Source organism: Acomys russatus, chromosome 8 (assembly GCF_903995435.1).
Source record: "Acomys russatus chromosome 8, mAcoRus1.1, whole genome shotgun sequence".
Taxonomy (NCBI): Eukaryota; Metazoa; Chordata; class Mammalia; order Rodentia; family Muridae; genus Acomys; species Acomys russatus.
Genome location: NC_067144.1, coordinates 27,523,791 through 27,536,807, shown reverse-complemented (window position 1 = coordinate 27,536,807; position 13,017 = coordinate 27,523,791). Strand labels below are relative to the sequence as shown.

The 13,017-nt window shown below is 47.4% G+C and overlaps 1 protein-coding gene across 3 annotated transcripts; it reads left to right on the top strand.

Moving 5' to 3' along the window:
• Positions 1-311: 311 nt before the first annotated feature.
• On the top strand, positions 312-11,379 carry Zdhhc23 (zinc finger DHHC-type palmitoyltransferase 23). 3 transcript variants are annotated; one of them, XM_051149967.1, is made up of 5 exons: positions 312-452; positions 899-1,167; positions 6,008-6,718; positions 8,753-8,809; positions 11,050-11,379. In XM_051149967.1, the coding sequence occupies exons 2-5, from the start codon at positions 1,025-1,027 to the stop codon at positions 11,315-11,317; spliced, it is 1,179 nt and encodes a 392-aa protein (XP_051005924.1). In that variant the 5' UTR covers positions 312-452; positions 899-1,024; the 3' UTR covers positions 11,318-11,379. The 3 variants fall into 3 exon arrangements, with proteins under 3 accessions (XP_051005924.1, XP_051005923.1, XP_051005922.1); XM_051149966.1 differs by having other exon boundaries at positions 8,651-8,809; XM_051149965.1 differs by having other exon boundaries at positions 8,642-8,809.
• Positions 11,380-13,017: the final 1,638 nt, after the last annotated feature.

Genomic DNA, 13,017 nt, shown 5'->3' with positions numbered 1-13,017 from the left:
GGCTAAGCCCGGTCTAAGGAGCAGCAGTGGGCCTAAAGGGAAAGTGGGCGACTTATGGGGTGGCACTCCTGAACTCGGCGGCGGAGATCGAATCCAACGCCTGTTGCCCGCGCCCGCGAACTCACGCAGTGCGCGATGCCCGGGTCGGGTCCTGCAGCCAGAGGGCAGAAGCCAGGTGGCTGGGAGCGCGGCGGGGGAGGGGCTTCGTGGGCAGGCGGCGCACGTGCGGGCGGCGGGATCCCAGCGCCGGGGGCGGGGCACCCGGAAGCGCGCGCCGACCTGCGGAGCGGCAGCCGGGGGCGACTGGCTCGCGCGGTAGGCGCGCACACCGGCGGTGCTCACAGGTGGGCGACTCCGCCCTGCGCGCCCGAGCCCACGGTGCGGGGTCCCAGTCGCAGCCGCGCCCAGAGGAGCCGGAGCTCCTCCCGGTCCCCGCCTTCGTCGGAGGGCAGGTAACTTCCCCGCCAAGGTCATTCTCCAGGCCCGCCCACGCCCTCGGAGCGGCGGGCTCGGAGTGCGCTGGACGGCGACCTCGGCGCTGCTGGGGGCACCTGGCATCCTTGTGCGGTGGGAGGTTGCAGCGTCGGGGCATCGCTGCCTGCACCTGCAAGGGTGAGTTTCCACGGCACTCAGCCTTGGGGTGGGGACCGCCCGGCCCTTCCCAGCCGGCACCCGCAGGTGAACCCGGCCGCCCTAGCTCTGCTGTCCCGGACCGCGTGGTCGGCTGTCGCCATGGGAACGGCGGGTACCTAGATGTTGCTAGCCTGGCTGGGAAGGGTAGGTGAAAATGCTCAGAACCCCAGGAGTCAAGGAGCCCCCCTGTTAGGCAATGCAGAGCCAGAAAATCCTGATGAAAACGGGACCCCTCCCCCCTTTCTTTTCATTTTTTATTGCTCAGGCGTTGGCGTTAATCAGAAGCAAGGATGTGTTTACAGAATGTGAGTTGAGTTCTTGCCACCTTTACCTTCTGAGAGTGTCTCATGCCTCATGGTGACAGGTGCACATCTTTACAGTAAAGGGCAATATGAAGCCAGTAAAAAAAAAGAAAACCGAAGAACCCGAATTGGAGCCCCTGTGCTGTTGTGAGTACATAGATCGAAATGGGGAAAAGAACCACGTGGCTGCTTGTTTGTGCGATTGTCAGGACCTCGATGAAGGCTGTGACAGGTAAGCATACACGTCCCAGATGCTGACCCCACCGGTTCTATTGAGACATACCATATATTCTTGCAGGTTTGCCATCCAGAATGCCAGAGTTTGCTCTTGCTTTCCTAAAGGATCTAAAGTAGAGAATTGTTCTTGATGTCAGGTGTGAGGATTTTTATAAAAATGAGTTATCTGAACAGCTTTCGTTTTAGAAGATGATGGAGAGAACACGCTGAAAAAGGGAAAGTAGGGAAATTAAATGTATTAAGCACAATCCTGGCCAAACTGCAAGTTTAAATGAACAGCCCAGAAAGTTTTACATTCTCAATGACGACAGTAGAGTCCATGCAAGGGGTCGTTTTCACTTGGTCGCATGGAGCTTGGAGGTTGAAAGATGCTTCTGCTCTTGGTTCACCCCTTGTTTCTGAGGAGAAAGGCCATGTACACCCCACAGAGAGGGACCGTTTTTTTTATGTAAGCAACAACACTGTCCTGATTGTAATATTGTCTTATCTTTGGCTTTTACTTTCACCACTATCTCAGTGGTCGAAATTGCTATTTAAAAAGAGAGTTTTTTTTTAAACATCATAGCCGTTTTTCTAAATATATAGTTTTAAATGCCTGCTTATGGAAGAATGACTTATGGAAGACAAGCTTTTCCCAGAAACTGTCCCTTCTGGTTACAAGTTACTGGTACTATAGTTTGTTATCTTCTCTTAAAGCCTATAACCTTCTTGTAATTGTTCCTTGTCTGTGTGTGTGTGTGTGTGTGTGTGTGTGTGTGTGTGTGTAGCCTTAAATATAGCTTCTTTGGACTTAGTCTAAAATCCATACTGAGAAAATGGAGCACTTTGCACTAATGAGTGGAGACACGATGCTGTTCCCATAATGGCTGTCACTCAGGACTGCGGCTTTTCCATTAACTTTGCTAACTCTTTCTCCGAGCCCCCTCCTCTCCTCTATCTCTCCCTTTTTTTCCTGGAGACAGGCTTCCCTGCTCCCACTGCCCCTGCTGCTCCCACTGGCCCTGCTGCTCCCACTGCCCCTGCTGCTTTGTGACTCCAGATTATCATCTCCCACTCACTTTAAGGTTTGTCCTGCTCAGAGAAAAAAACTGTCTAACATTATTTTTGCCTAAACTACCTTTTCTTTCTCGCCTTAGTTCACGTAGGCTGCTGCAACAAACACTTTAGCTGGGTGCGTTACGAGTGATAGAAGTGGACTACTGCCTGTGGTTCTGGACATGGAGAAGTCGAAAGTCAGAGTGCTGGCAGATGTAGGACCCAGTGTGAACCCTCTTCCTCATGGGTGGCACCTTCTTGCTACATCCCCCCATGGCAGGAGGAACAAATGTCCTACCTTCCTTGTCTTCTTTTGTGTAGATGTTAATCTCATTCACGCTCTATCCTGTTGACCTTAAACTTTCTAAAAGCCCTACCTCTGAATAGGATTGCATTGACAATTAGGTTTGAAGTAAATGAATTTTAGCCACAAATATTTGAGCCTTAGGAATCTGCCTCTTTCTGGCTGGGCATGGTGGCACACACCTATAATCCCAGCACTGTGGGAGGCAGAGGGAGGGGGATCCCTGTGAGTTCAAGGCCAGCCTGGTCTACAAAGTACATCCAGGACAGCCAAAGGCTATACAGAGAAACTGTCTCAAAAAGCCCAACCAACCAACGAACAAAATCTACTTCTTCCACACTCCAAATGAATGTTTTCACACGCAAACTGCATCCCAACAACATCAGGTATTTAATTGCTCAGGTGTCGGGGCAGACATCTTAAGTCTGGAGAGTGGCCTGAGTGAAGCCATCTAAGTAAGAAACGGTAAAGCTCACGGAAGACTCAGGCAGCATCCTTCAGCTGTGGGCCCGTGGGTAACAGACTGTGGCCAGAACAGAGGTGAAGAGAGCTTCTTGCTCTTACAGCGGTTCAGGGTTCAAATATGAACACCCAAAGGCAGCTCACAACTGCCTGTAATCCCAGTCCCTCTCACGTCAGTGGGCACGAGGCATGCGCATGATGCACATACATACACGCAGGCCAAACACTCGTATGCATAAAGTAATAAAAATAGAGAAATAACAGACTATGTACTTTCAAAGCACAATAGTAGGATATTCATTGAAAAGACATTCCTGTGGCAGAAATGGGAAATGAGAAAGAAAAAAAAGGAAAGACTGGTCCCATTCCCACAGGGCAAATGACATTTATGATGCCAGTCTTATAAACAATATTTGATATCCTACCTTCCAGATACACTGAGCTACAAGTTGAGTCCCTAAGAGTGCAGCTTACACTGCAACTTTCATGGGTTGGCATCTTGTGCCTACGCAGAAGTTGCGTGCTGCTGGGTCCGCCATTTTGGGGCCGTGGCAGTTCTTCTCCTACAGCTTTATTAGGCACTGCCTGGTGAGGTTCTCTGCAGTGACCCCATACCTGTGGGTACACAAGACAGTGCCCTAGTGAGGCTCTGTGGTACCTCTTGGTCTCCGCCTTGATGTTCTCTGGGACATCCGTTGCCATCTATGTGGATGTAGCAATGCCCCACAGCACTGTACTCTGCAGGGCTCTAGCTGATAATGCAGTGGCCCCTGCAGCCTACACTGCACTTGGCTTTACAGGAACCACATCTGCGGTTTCTGTGAGACACTACACTAGAATGTAGGGAGGAGAGACTTGATGGTGCTAGGCATTCGGTCTTGAGGTTTCATGGGTGTTCTGAGCCATTTTCTGTGAAATTTTGTTGTCCAAACACTCTAGGCTCAGGATGGGAGCACAGTCCAGGCTCACCGGCTCTAAGAGTCATCCTCTCATTGTCTTGGTGCAGCCCAGGGCTGATCTGTACTGATCTCATGACGGCCTCTCCCACACAGGCTTTCTCTGTTGTTACTGCTTAGATGGACTAAGAAGGCTAAGGACTTTTCAGATTGTCAAGTTGTTTCCCCTTTGGTTACACAGTATGTCTTTAAAGCTAGTGCATGTGTGTTATATGTATGTGTATGTGCACATGTGTGTTCGTGGTGGACAGTGGTTGACATCAGGTGTCTTCTGAATTGTTTCTCTCTTTTTTTTTTTTTTGAGACAGTGCCTCTCACTGAACCTAGAGTTCCTCGGTCGGCCAGGCTAGCTGACCAACAAGCTCCAGGAGTCCCACTGTCTCCCCACCAGCACTAGCATTGCAAGCTCACACCCCATACCTCTCTGTTTTTATAATGCATGCATGTGCATGTGTATACATGCATGCTCCATGATTTTCATGTGGAGGTCAGAGGACAACCTGCCAACGTTGGTTCTCTCCTCCCACTGTGTGGACCCCAAGGATTGAGTCATGGTGGCAAGCACCTTTACCGCCTTGTCATCTTGCTAGCCCCATGTCCACATTTTCACATGGGGCTGGGGATCTAAACTCAGCCTTCTTGTTGCCATGGCAGGGGCTTTGCCAACTGCATCATCATTTAGGCCCTAAAGTCACCGTTATGATTATGACTATGATTTTATTGTCATTTGTTTTTTTGTCATTTGTTTATGTATTTGTGTGTAGGCCAGAGGCATGCCAGATGACTTACGTAGTAGATTTTCTACCCTAATTTTTGAGTCAGGGTTTCTTCACTGAATTTGGAGCTCACCGAGTGGGTCGACTGGCTGGCCAGTGAGCTCTGGGGATCCGCTGCCCCCTCCCTAGTGCTGGGGTTACAAAAGCATATCACCACACATGCCTTTTTACATGGGTGCTGGAAATATAAACTCATGCCCTCATGTTTATATAGCGCTTTGCCCATAGAGCCAATCTCCTCAGCCCCTCGTTTCTTTACTCCCGTTTGAGCCTAAGAGTTCAAGAGAAGCTGTACGTCACCCTGACCATTTTGATTGGAGATTTCCTCTATGACTATTCAGTCCCATTGGTCTTCAATCCTACCTTCTACAAGGCACTAGGACATGAACACAGTTGAGCCACCTGCTTCATAATTGGTGTTTTCTTGCTGCATCTTCATGTGGTAGAAAAATTAATAGGCTCCTTTGGCCTCTTTTATAAAGGTTCTAATCCCATTCGTGAAGACTCTCCTGCCAAACATGGCCTAATCACCTCCTAAAAGACCAACCTCCTGAAGGTCTCACTGGATTGTTCACTCTGGCCATGAATTTCCGGGTTCAGTAATCTGCTTGCCTCAGGCCCTCATGACCTGTGAATGAAGTTGTGTGCCACCATGTCCAGCAGCCTCATCTCTTAATACTCATGCGTTGGTGATCTGGTTTTAAAATCAGAACACTCCAATAGCAGCGTGCCTAAGTGTGCTAAGTCAGCAGACACTCTTCTCTTCGGTCATTGGAGCTATTTTAGTTTGTTCTTCATTCTTGCTTATGCAGACTCCTGTCTAGGACAGCCTGGTTCACCCCAGGGCCCAGGGCGGGCTTTGAACTGCAGCCACTTCTCTATGCTGGAACACCCGCCTCCTTCTTTGCTAGCTGACCGGCTACCCCTTCCACTAAGTCCCTTCGATGGCTGCCCCTCAGCTTAAGAGTTCATTGGAAGACCACTTACCTAATAACCTTTTGAATTCTCACTGTCAATTTTTAAAAAACAGATTCCTTTGAGTGTACACAACTCAGGACTAGACAGCTGTATGGAATGTGTGTATATACCTATGTATTTAAGAAAGAATGCTGATAGTTATAAACAATATTTCCTATTTAAAAACAGATACCTGAACCTAAAAAAGCTTGTGTTTCGTACTGAGGGAATAACATTTTGGCTTTTGCTGTCTTATCACTTATGCTGCTGCTTGACATCTGGGGCCCTGTAGTTTTTACTTCACTAAATCCGTGTAAAGCACGATCTTCTGTTCTCTCTGAATAGATGGCTTACCTGTAAATCAGTGCGTCCAGAGACTTGCGAGAGAATCACAGACACAATTTCGGACCGCCTCCGAATACCTTGGCTCAGAGGAGCCAAAAAAGTTAATATTAGCATCGTCCCTCCACTCGTACTTTTGCCAGTTTTCCTTCACGTGGCTTCCTGGCATTTCCTGCTGGGAGTGGTGGTTCTGACCTCCCTGCCTGTGCTGGCACTTTGGTACTACTACCTCACTCACAGAAGGAAAGAGCAGACACTGTTTTTCCTGAGCCTCGGACTGTTCTCACTGGGCTACATGTACTATGTGTTCCTGCGGGAAGTGGTCCCCAGAGGGCATGTAGGGCCCACCCAGCTGGCTCTTCTTACCTGTGGGCTACTTCTGATACTCCTAGCCTTGTACCGAGCCAAGAAGAATCCAGGCTACCTCAGCAATCCAGCATGCAATGACAAATCCCCAAGCAACAGCCAAATGGAATGCCTGATTAAGAAAGGGCAGGAGAAGACCAAAGGGTTCTCCGGAACAGAGACCTCGGGGAGCCTCAACAACCGCACACTGAAGGACGATATCAAGGGCTCCTCCAGGGTGGGGCTCGACAGCCCTGCCAAGGTAAAGGAAGATTGGTGTGCAAAGTGCCAGCTAGTACGACCCGCCCGGGCATGGCATTGCCGGATATGTGGCATCTGTGTCAGGAGAATGGATCATCATTGTGTCTGGTATGTTGGAAAAATCTGGAAGGCCAGAAACGAAATTCATATAAAAATTCATTTGATCTTCCTTTGTGCTGTCCTAAAACGTCTCATTTTCCCAGTTTTACACCTTGTAGATATTTGTAGGCTGTGAGGATGTTCCCGCTTAGTCATCAGGGTTTTGAGTCTCACAGATTTAGTGGCTTCAGTCATTTTCTGAAGGAGATTAGCAGAAAAACTTAGGAAGTTTTTTTTTTTCCCTATCTCTTTTATTCCTTCCAGTTTTCCTTTGGTTGATTTAATTTCTTAAAAAAATTATGTAGAGATGTCTTAGTTGGTAAAATGCTTGCTATACAAGCAAGAGGACCTGAGTTCTTTCAACACCCATATGCAAAGTGGCACGTGCCTGTGATCCCAGCACTGGGAAGGCAGAGCCAGGGGGATGGCTCATTGACCTGCTGGCCATCCCATCTACCTGAATTAGCAATCTGCTGGTTCAGTAAGAGACCTGAACTAAAAAGTAAAGTGGAGAATGATTATCAACTTCTGTTGATGAGCATTGCATGCATGTACACAGACACACACACACACACACACACACACATTGAGTATAGGTCTTTTTTCCTATGTCTCTTGAACAGAACTCTGGGAAGTGGTTCCTGTTTTCAGATGACTGTTGTTGTATGTCCTTATTATATAGGGACATCTTGCTGTATGTCCTTAATCATTTTATGTAACAAGGGAATCCCACTCATCATCGTGGAGTTCGGGCCCTGTCCGATATTCCTGTGCTGGTTACCTGCCAGGAGATGGGCTTTGTTTTGTACCTTCCAGCTGGCTAGTGACAAGGTCACATCAGGCCCATAACATACAGAGTGCATCATTTAAAACTCCACCGAGTGATGCTGGGCTGAAGGGCGTGTCGGCACTCAGCCGCACATGCTGTAAGTAGCAGGTTTGCAGTTGTGTTGCTCTCTGGGCAGTCCTGGCTAATGAACTGCACTTTAGGTCTGAAGAGAACAGGGGAGAGTGAGAGTATAGACAGTGCCTGGAGGATATTGAAATGGCCCTCAAGTGCATGGCCCTAGGGTGGGGATAGCTCTTTTCGGGGACTTGTCTTCAGGTATAAAGGGGTGTTTTTCTTTTTAGACATGTACTTGCATGTCTTTGTAATTCATCCCTGTTGTGTGTGTGTGCATGGGAGTGTGTTGGGCCATTTCCAAATGCCAGTTTGCAGAGTTGACAGTTTGCCCCCATAGGAAACCTCTGCCACTGAGCATTCGGGAATGCATGTGCAGAAGAGGTGGCCTGTACACCCTGCCCCCACGAAGGCCACGACACAGGGATGTTTTTTACATGAACTTTCATAATATCTTGTTCTAACTGCTTTGGATCCTTTTGTTGATCTCATACATACAAAACATGTTTTCCAGTTTTTGTGCAGCATTTCTGACTCACCTCTTCAAGTTTTCTTAACTGCTTAATTTCAGGTCTCCTCATAGCTGGATGGCAGACCTCAGTTATTAATATTTAGGAACAGGAGCTGGGGATGAAACCCAAATGTAGAGTGTTTTTCTAACATGCATGATGAACCGGGCTCAATTCTCAGTATACATAAAAAATCCCATATACGTGCGTCTACATACATTATATGTATTTATATGTGTACAAGCTCTATATCTAGATGTATAGAGTTGTTATCTGGGTTCTGCCATTTTATTAGGCCTGCCTTCAAACTAAGTGATAATGGTTCTACTCTTCCATAGAAATTGTAATACTTCATCACACAGTAGACAGGTTTTGTTCCCTAAAATTTAAAACTAAACGGAATTACTATTTCATAACCGACATAATCCTATTGTCTGCATTTTAAAGGCTGTCTTGTATATCGTGAGTTAGACGAGACATTTTCAAATATGTCTGTTTCCCCGCCCCCTCTGTTGTTTTGAGGATAAATAGCTGCGTCGGAGAATCAAACCATCAAGCATTTATACTTGCCCTTTTGATCTTCTTGCTCACCTCGGTGTACGGGATATCGCTGACCTTGAACACCGTTTGCAGGGACAGAAGCCTCTTCACAGCCCTCTTCTACTGTCCTGGAGTTTACGATAATTACAGGTAGGTCAGCAACCCTCTGTTAAGAGGGCCAGCGAGGAAGCAGTCAATGTTTCCCAGACACAGGCAGTTATTTGCTCCTAAATTAGTAGTTCTCAATCAAAGCATAGGACAGGCTTTGGGGATGGCAGGCATCCCTAAAATTGCCAACAATACTAGAGTGGCTATGAGTGTATTTCTCAGGTGACGTCAGAAGCATCATTGATAGTGCATGCCTTTAATCCTAGCACTTGTGTGCAGAGGCAGGTGGATCTCTCTGAGTTCGAGGCCAGCCTGATCTACAAATTAAGTTCCAAGACAGCAGGGACTACATAGAGATACCCTGTTTAAACAAGCAAACGAACGGGCTTTGGCTTCATCAGGGACTCCCACTGCTGAGAGGCTTCTTTGTGCCTGGGGTCATAATATGGTCCTTTTGAGAAGTGTTCCTATCGTTGTAACCTTCCTTTTCTCTCTAATCTCTCATGGTTTGTTCTAATTTTTTTTTTTTTTAATTCACCACTCATGATTTCTGTGCTATCTAGGTCAAAATTGCTTAGACATCATTAGGTGGGAACCAATTTAAAAACTGTACAGATCTCCATGCAGTGGTGTAAGTGTGATTCTTCTATGTTTGTCTTGCCACCCCCCCAACACCCCCCCCCCACCAACCAGGGTGCTCTTGCTACTCACCTTCTCCTCCCCCAACCAGGATGCTCTTGCCTGCCACTCCTCCCCCACACAGGGAGGATGTTCATGCCACACCCACTGCTACAGACCAGGGGTGCCCTTGCCCCCACCACCACCACCAAGGGTACTGTTTTCACTCCTCCCCCTACACACAGGGGTGCTTCCTGCACATACTTTGTGTTCCTTCCCTCAGCGTGGGTGTTCTGTGGTCTCTGGAATGTTTATTCTTTCTTCTCAGTCTTTGTTCTTAGAGCTGGTTCTGCTTTTGTAACCAGGCACCCCTGTATGGTGTTCATTCATATTAGTCTATGGCAGAGCTCGCCACTCTAGATCTGGATATCACAGGTATTTTAGAGTGATTAGCAACCCTCTCTTCTTGTGTTAACTTTCTTCTCTAGACATGTGGACAGTCACTGAAATTCTTGGCCAACACGAGGATGATAAATGTTGTATTGCAAAAATGTTGTATTGCAAAATGTCTTGCGTGCTTGATGGTTGACTCAACTCGTCCCACCGTTATTTCTTACCCCACCCCATGATTCCTGTCACTTCAGCTTTATGGTGAAGTTCTGGATTGTCATCTGTGAGGTCCTGTTTAGCTTTACAGATGCAGAGCCTGTGTGTGTTTCTTCCCAGCTAATTCTTCACTTGTGCATGTACAAATGAGCCATAACCTGATCTTAGACTATTCTAATGGGAAGCTCCTCCCTATAGTTCATGAATGAGCCCAAAAGATGTTTTCCTGCCCTATGTGATTTGGCTTGAAATGTTAGGTTCCTACAGATTTTTTTTTTTTTAATTTTATCCAATTTACATGTGTGTGAATGAATGCCAAGTATAAGAGACCTCTCAGAGAAGCCAGAAGGGGACATCTGATCTCAGGAACTGGAGTAGCAGGTGGTTGTGTGCTGACTTGCGAGGGTGCTGGGAACTCAGATCTCCTAGGAGACCCCCAGCCAGTGCTCTAGACTGGCTCCTACATACATAAAGGGCTCTTGATGTTGAGAGTGGCCTCCCAGTGCTCAGTCAGCACTAGATAGCCCTGTTCTTATATTTCCATCTACAGATCCCTAGAGGATACCAATAAGGATTTCCTGGGACCTCTGTTTCCTCCTGAGTTAGAGACAACTTAGGGGTTGTTCATTCATTCAACAAACGTGCTGGATACCCTGATGTCTGTGAAGTGTAAAACATCCTTTGCTAACTGTAATGTACTAGAAATTATGTACCGTGTTTTTTGGACCATAAGATGCACTTCCCCCCAAGAAGTGGGGAGAAAATTAGGGTGGACCTTATGGTCCGATTCTTTTCCATTGGGCATCAACAAAGAGGTCACTTATCGATGTCTTCAGTGTGCCAGCTGAGGAACTCGCACAGGGTTTTACTGCTCTAAAAACTGGGTGCATCTTATGGTCCAAAAAATAAGGTACTAACAATCCAAAGGAGAATTAAAGAGGTCCAGTTGGGCATTGGCATTCTGAAGATACTAGCATATTCTGCAGTGGGGTCTGGAGAGGATTCTCAAGTCCTTACTAATGAGTACAAAATGTTTAGAAAGGTCCCTTTCTCCACAGCTCGGCTCTGTCTTTCACCTGCGTGTGGTACTCTGTGATCATCACAGCGGGCATGGCCTACATCTTCCTCATCCAGCTGATAAACATCAGTTACAATGTGACTGAGAGGGAAGTGCAACAGGCCCTCCGGCAGAAGACTGGACGCCGGCTCCTCTGTGGGCTCATTGTGGACACGGGCCAGTATAACAGGGGATTCCTGCGCAACTGGCTTCAGTTCTCCACCCTGGGTACACACATAGCCCACAGCCCCGCTGAGGACATTGTCTGAAGTGCCTTCTGTGCAGCCCTGAGGGACGCTCTGCTGCTGTCTTTTCCATTTCACACTTCGTCGCCCACTTCTCAGAGCTTCTGTAGGACTATGCTCAGGTTCGGAGAGAAGACTGAAGAAAAGGTGATTTTTCTTCTGCCTTCATAACTTAAGGGATTTTAATACTGAAGCAGCAAGAGTAAAGCCAGTCCTTTCCTACCACCTTGCTGACTCAGGCACCAGAAGCTGCAGAGAGGGTGTGGATCACCCACGCACAACCATTTGTATGAGGAAGGAAGTCGGTTAGAACTAGGGTAGTCCTAGTCCTCCTTTCGATTCTTAAGAGCCATATGATCCCTCGGTAGAGTCACTTTTCCCAAGTCTCAGGTTCATCTGTATGGGGGCTTCTGCTGCCTGGCTACCTCACAGAGCAGCCACGAGAGCCACCTGAGGGGTGTGGAAGCACTCCTGTCCACTCAAGCACTTGGAGGTATCAGTATTAGGAAATCCCTAGGGCTAAGCAAACTGCTTGTAGATCTGAATATTGAAGCCAATACTGTTAAGACAATCGGGTTGTACAGCTACAGAAACAAGAGGAATGATGCTGGTCGTCTCGTCTTGAGGACAGCTGGTGAGAATCATTATCACTCGTGCAGTGTGTAGTGGGCAGAGCTTTAGGTGACAAATATGTTTATTTGTTGGTGTATCACTTTAGATTTACTATAATTCTAACAAACAATTTTCCCCTTTTTCCACATTTTACCTGGTGAGGCACTGGCATACTGGTGACAGCAGCAGGAAGAAGGGGACACCATCTTCTTTCCTGGTTGTGGCGGCTGAGTATATCAAGGGCTTGATTTTTTTATTTTTTTATTACTGCTGTGGGAACATCAGTCCAGCATGAGCTGTCTCCAGGGTGACTGACACCTTCCCACATCCACACAGCTGTTCACTCACCCTCCCCTATGCACAAGTATCTCACTGAGAGAAAAACAGGGTATATGCACTTGCTTTCCAGCACTGAGCAGAATACTGCTTTCCAGCTCTTTGCTGGTACTAAGTTGCTCCTTTATGTCTCAGAACTGAAATTGGGGAAGACTAGATTTCTGCAGAATGGCCAATCTTTCTGCAACAGAGAAAGGAGATTCATGAGGAAAACCTCTGTTGAAGCGTTTGGCTTTTACACAGGCATTGTTTCTGGGATCCCAAAGATAATTTGCGAGACCTTAAATTTGCCTTGGCCTTGTTGCTTCCTAGTGCGGAAACAGTGCTTTGTGTTTTGTTGTTGTTTGCCATTCTGTGCCTGCTTGTACACACTAAGAGGGAATGCCCCTGCTACTTGCAGTGGGTCCTGCCCTTGTGGCCGGTGCCACCCTTAGACTTGCCATTAACCAGGGCTCTCCTCAAGACAGGTGCCACATTTTCATCCAGGTTTGTCATTGCTCTCCCCAGAGATCTATTGCTTAATCAATAATAGACTTTGTAGCTGGGTGTGGTAGCACATGCCTTTAATCCCAGCACTCGGGAGGCAGAGGCAGGTGGATTGCTGAGAGTTCGAGGCTAGCCTCGTTTACAAAGCGAGTCCAGGACAGCCAAGGCTACACAGAGAAACCCTGTCTCGAAAAACAAAACAAAAAACAAACAAACAAACAAAAAAAAGACTTTGTACTCCACTGGGGTCAGCCAGAGAGCGAGCCTGAGGTGGTCACTGGCTGCAGTTT

Coding starts and splice junctions, on each gene's coding strand:
- Zdhhc23 (XM_051149965.1), top strand. CDS start 1,025: ATGAAGCCAGTAAAAAAAAAGAAAACCGAAGAACCCGAATTGGAGCCC. Junction 1,168..6,007: donor CTCGATGAAGGCTGTGACAG/GTAAGCATACAC, acceptor CTCTCTGAATAG/ATGGCTTACCTGTAAATCAG. Junction 8,810..11,049: donor GGAGTTTACGATAATTACAG/GTAGGTCAGCAA, acceptor CTTTCTCCACAG/CTCGGCTCTGTCTTTCACCT.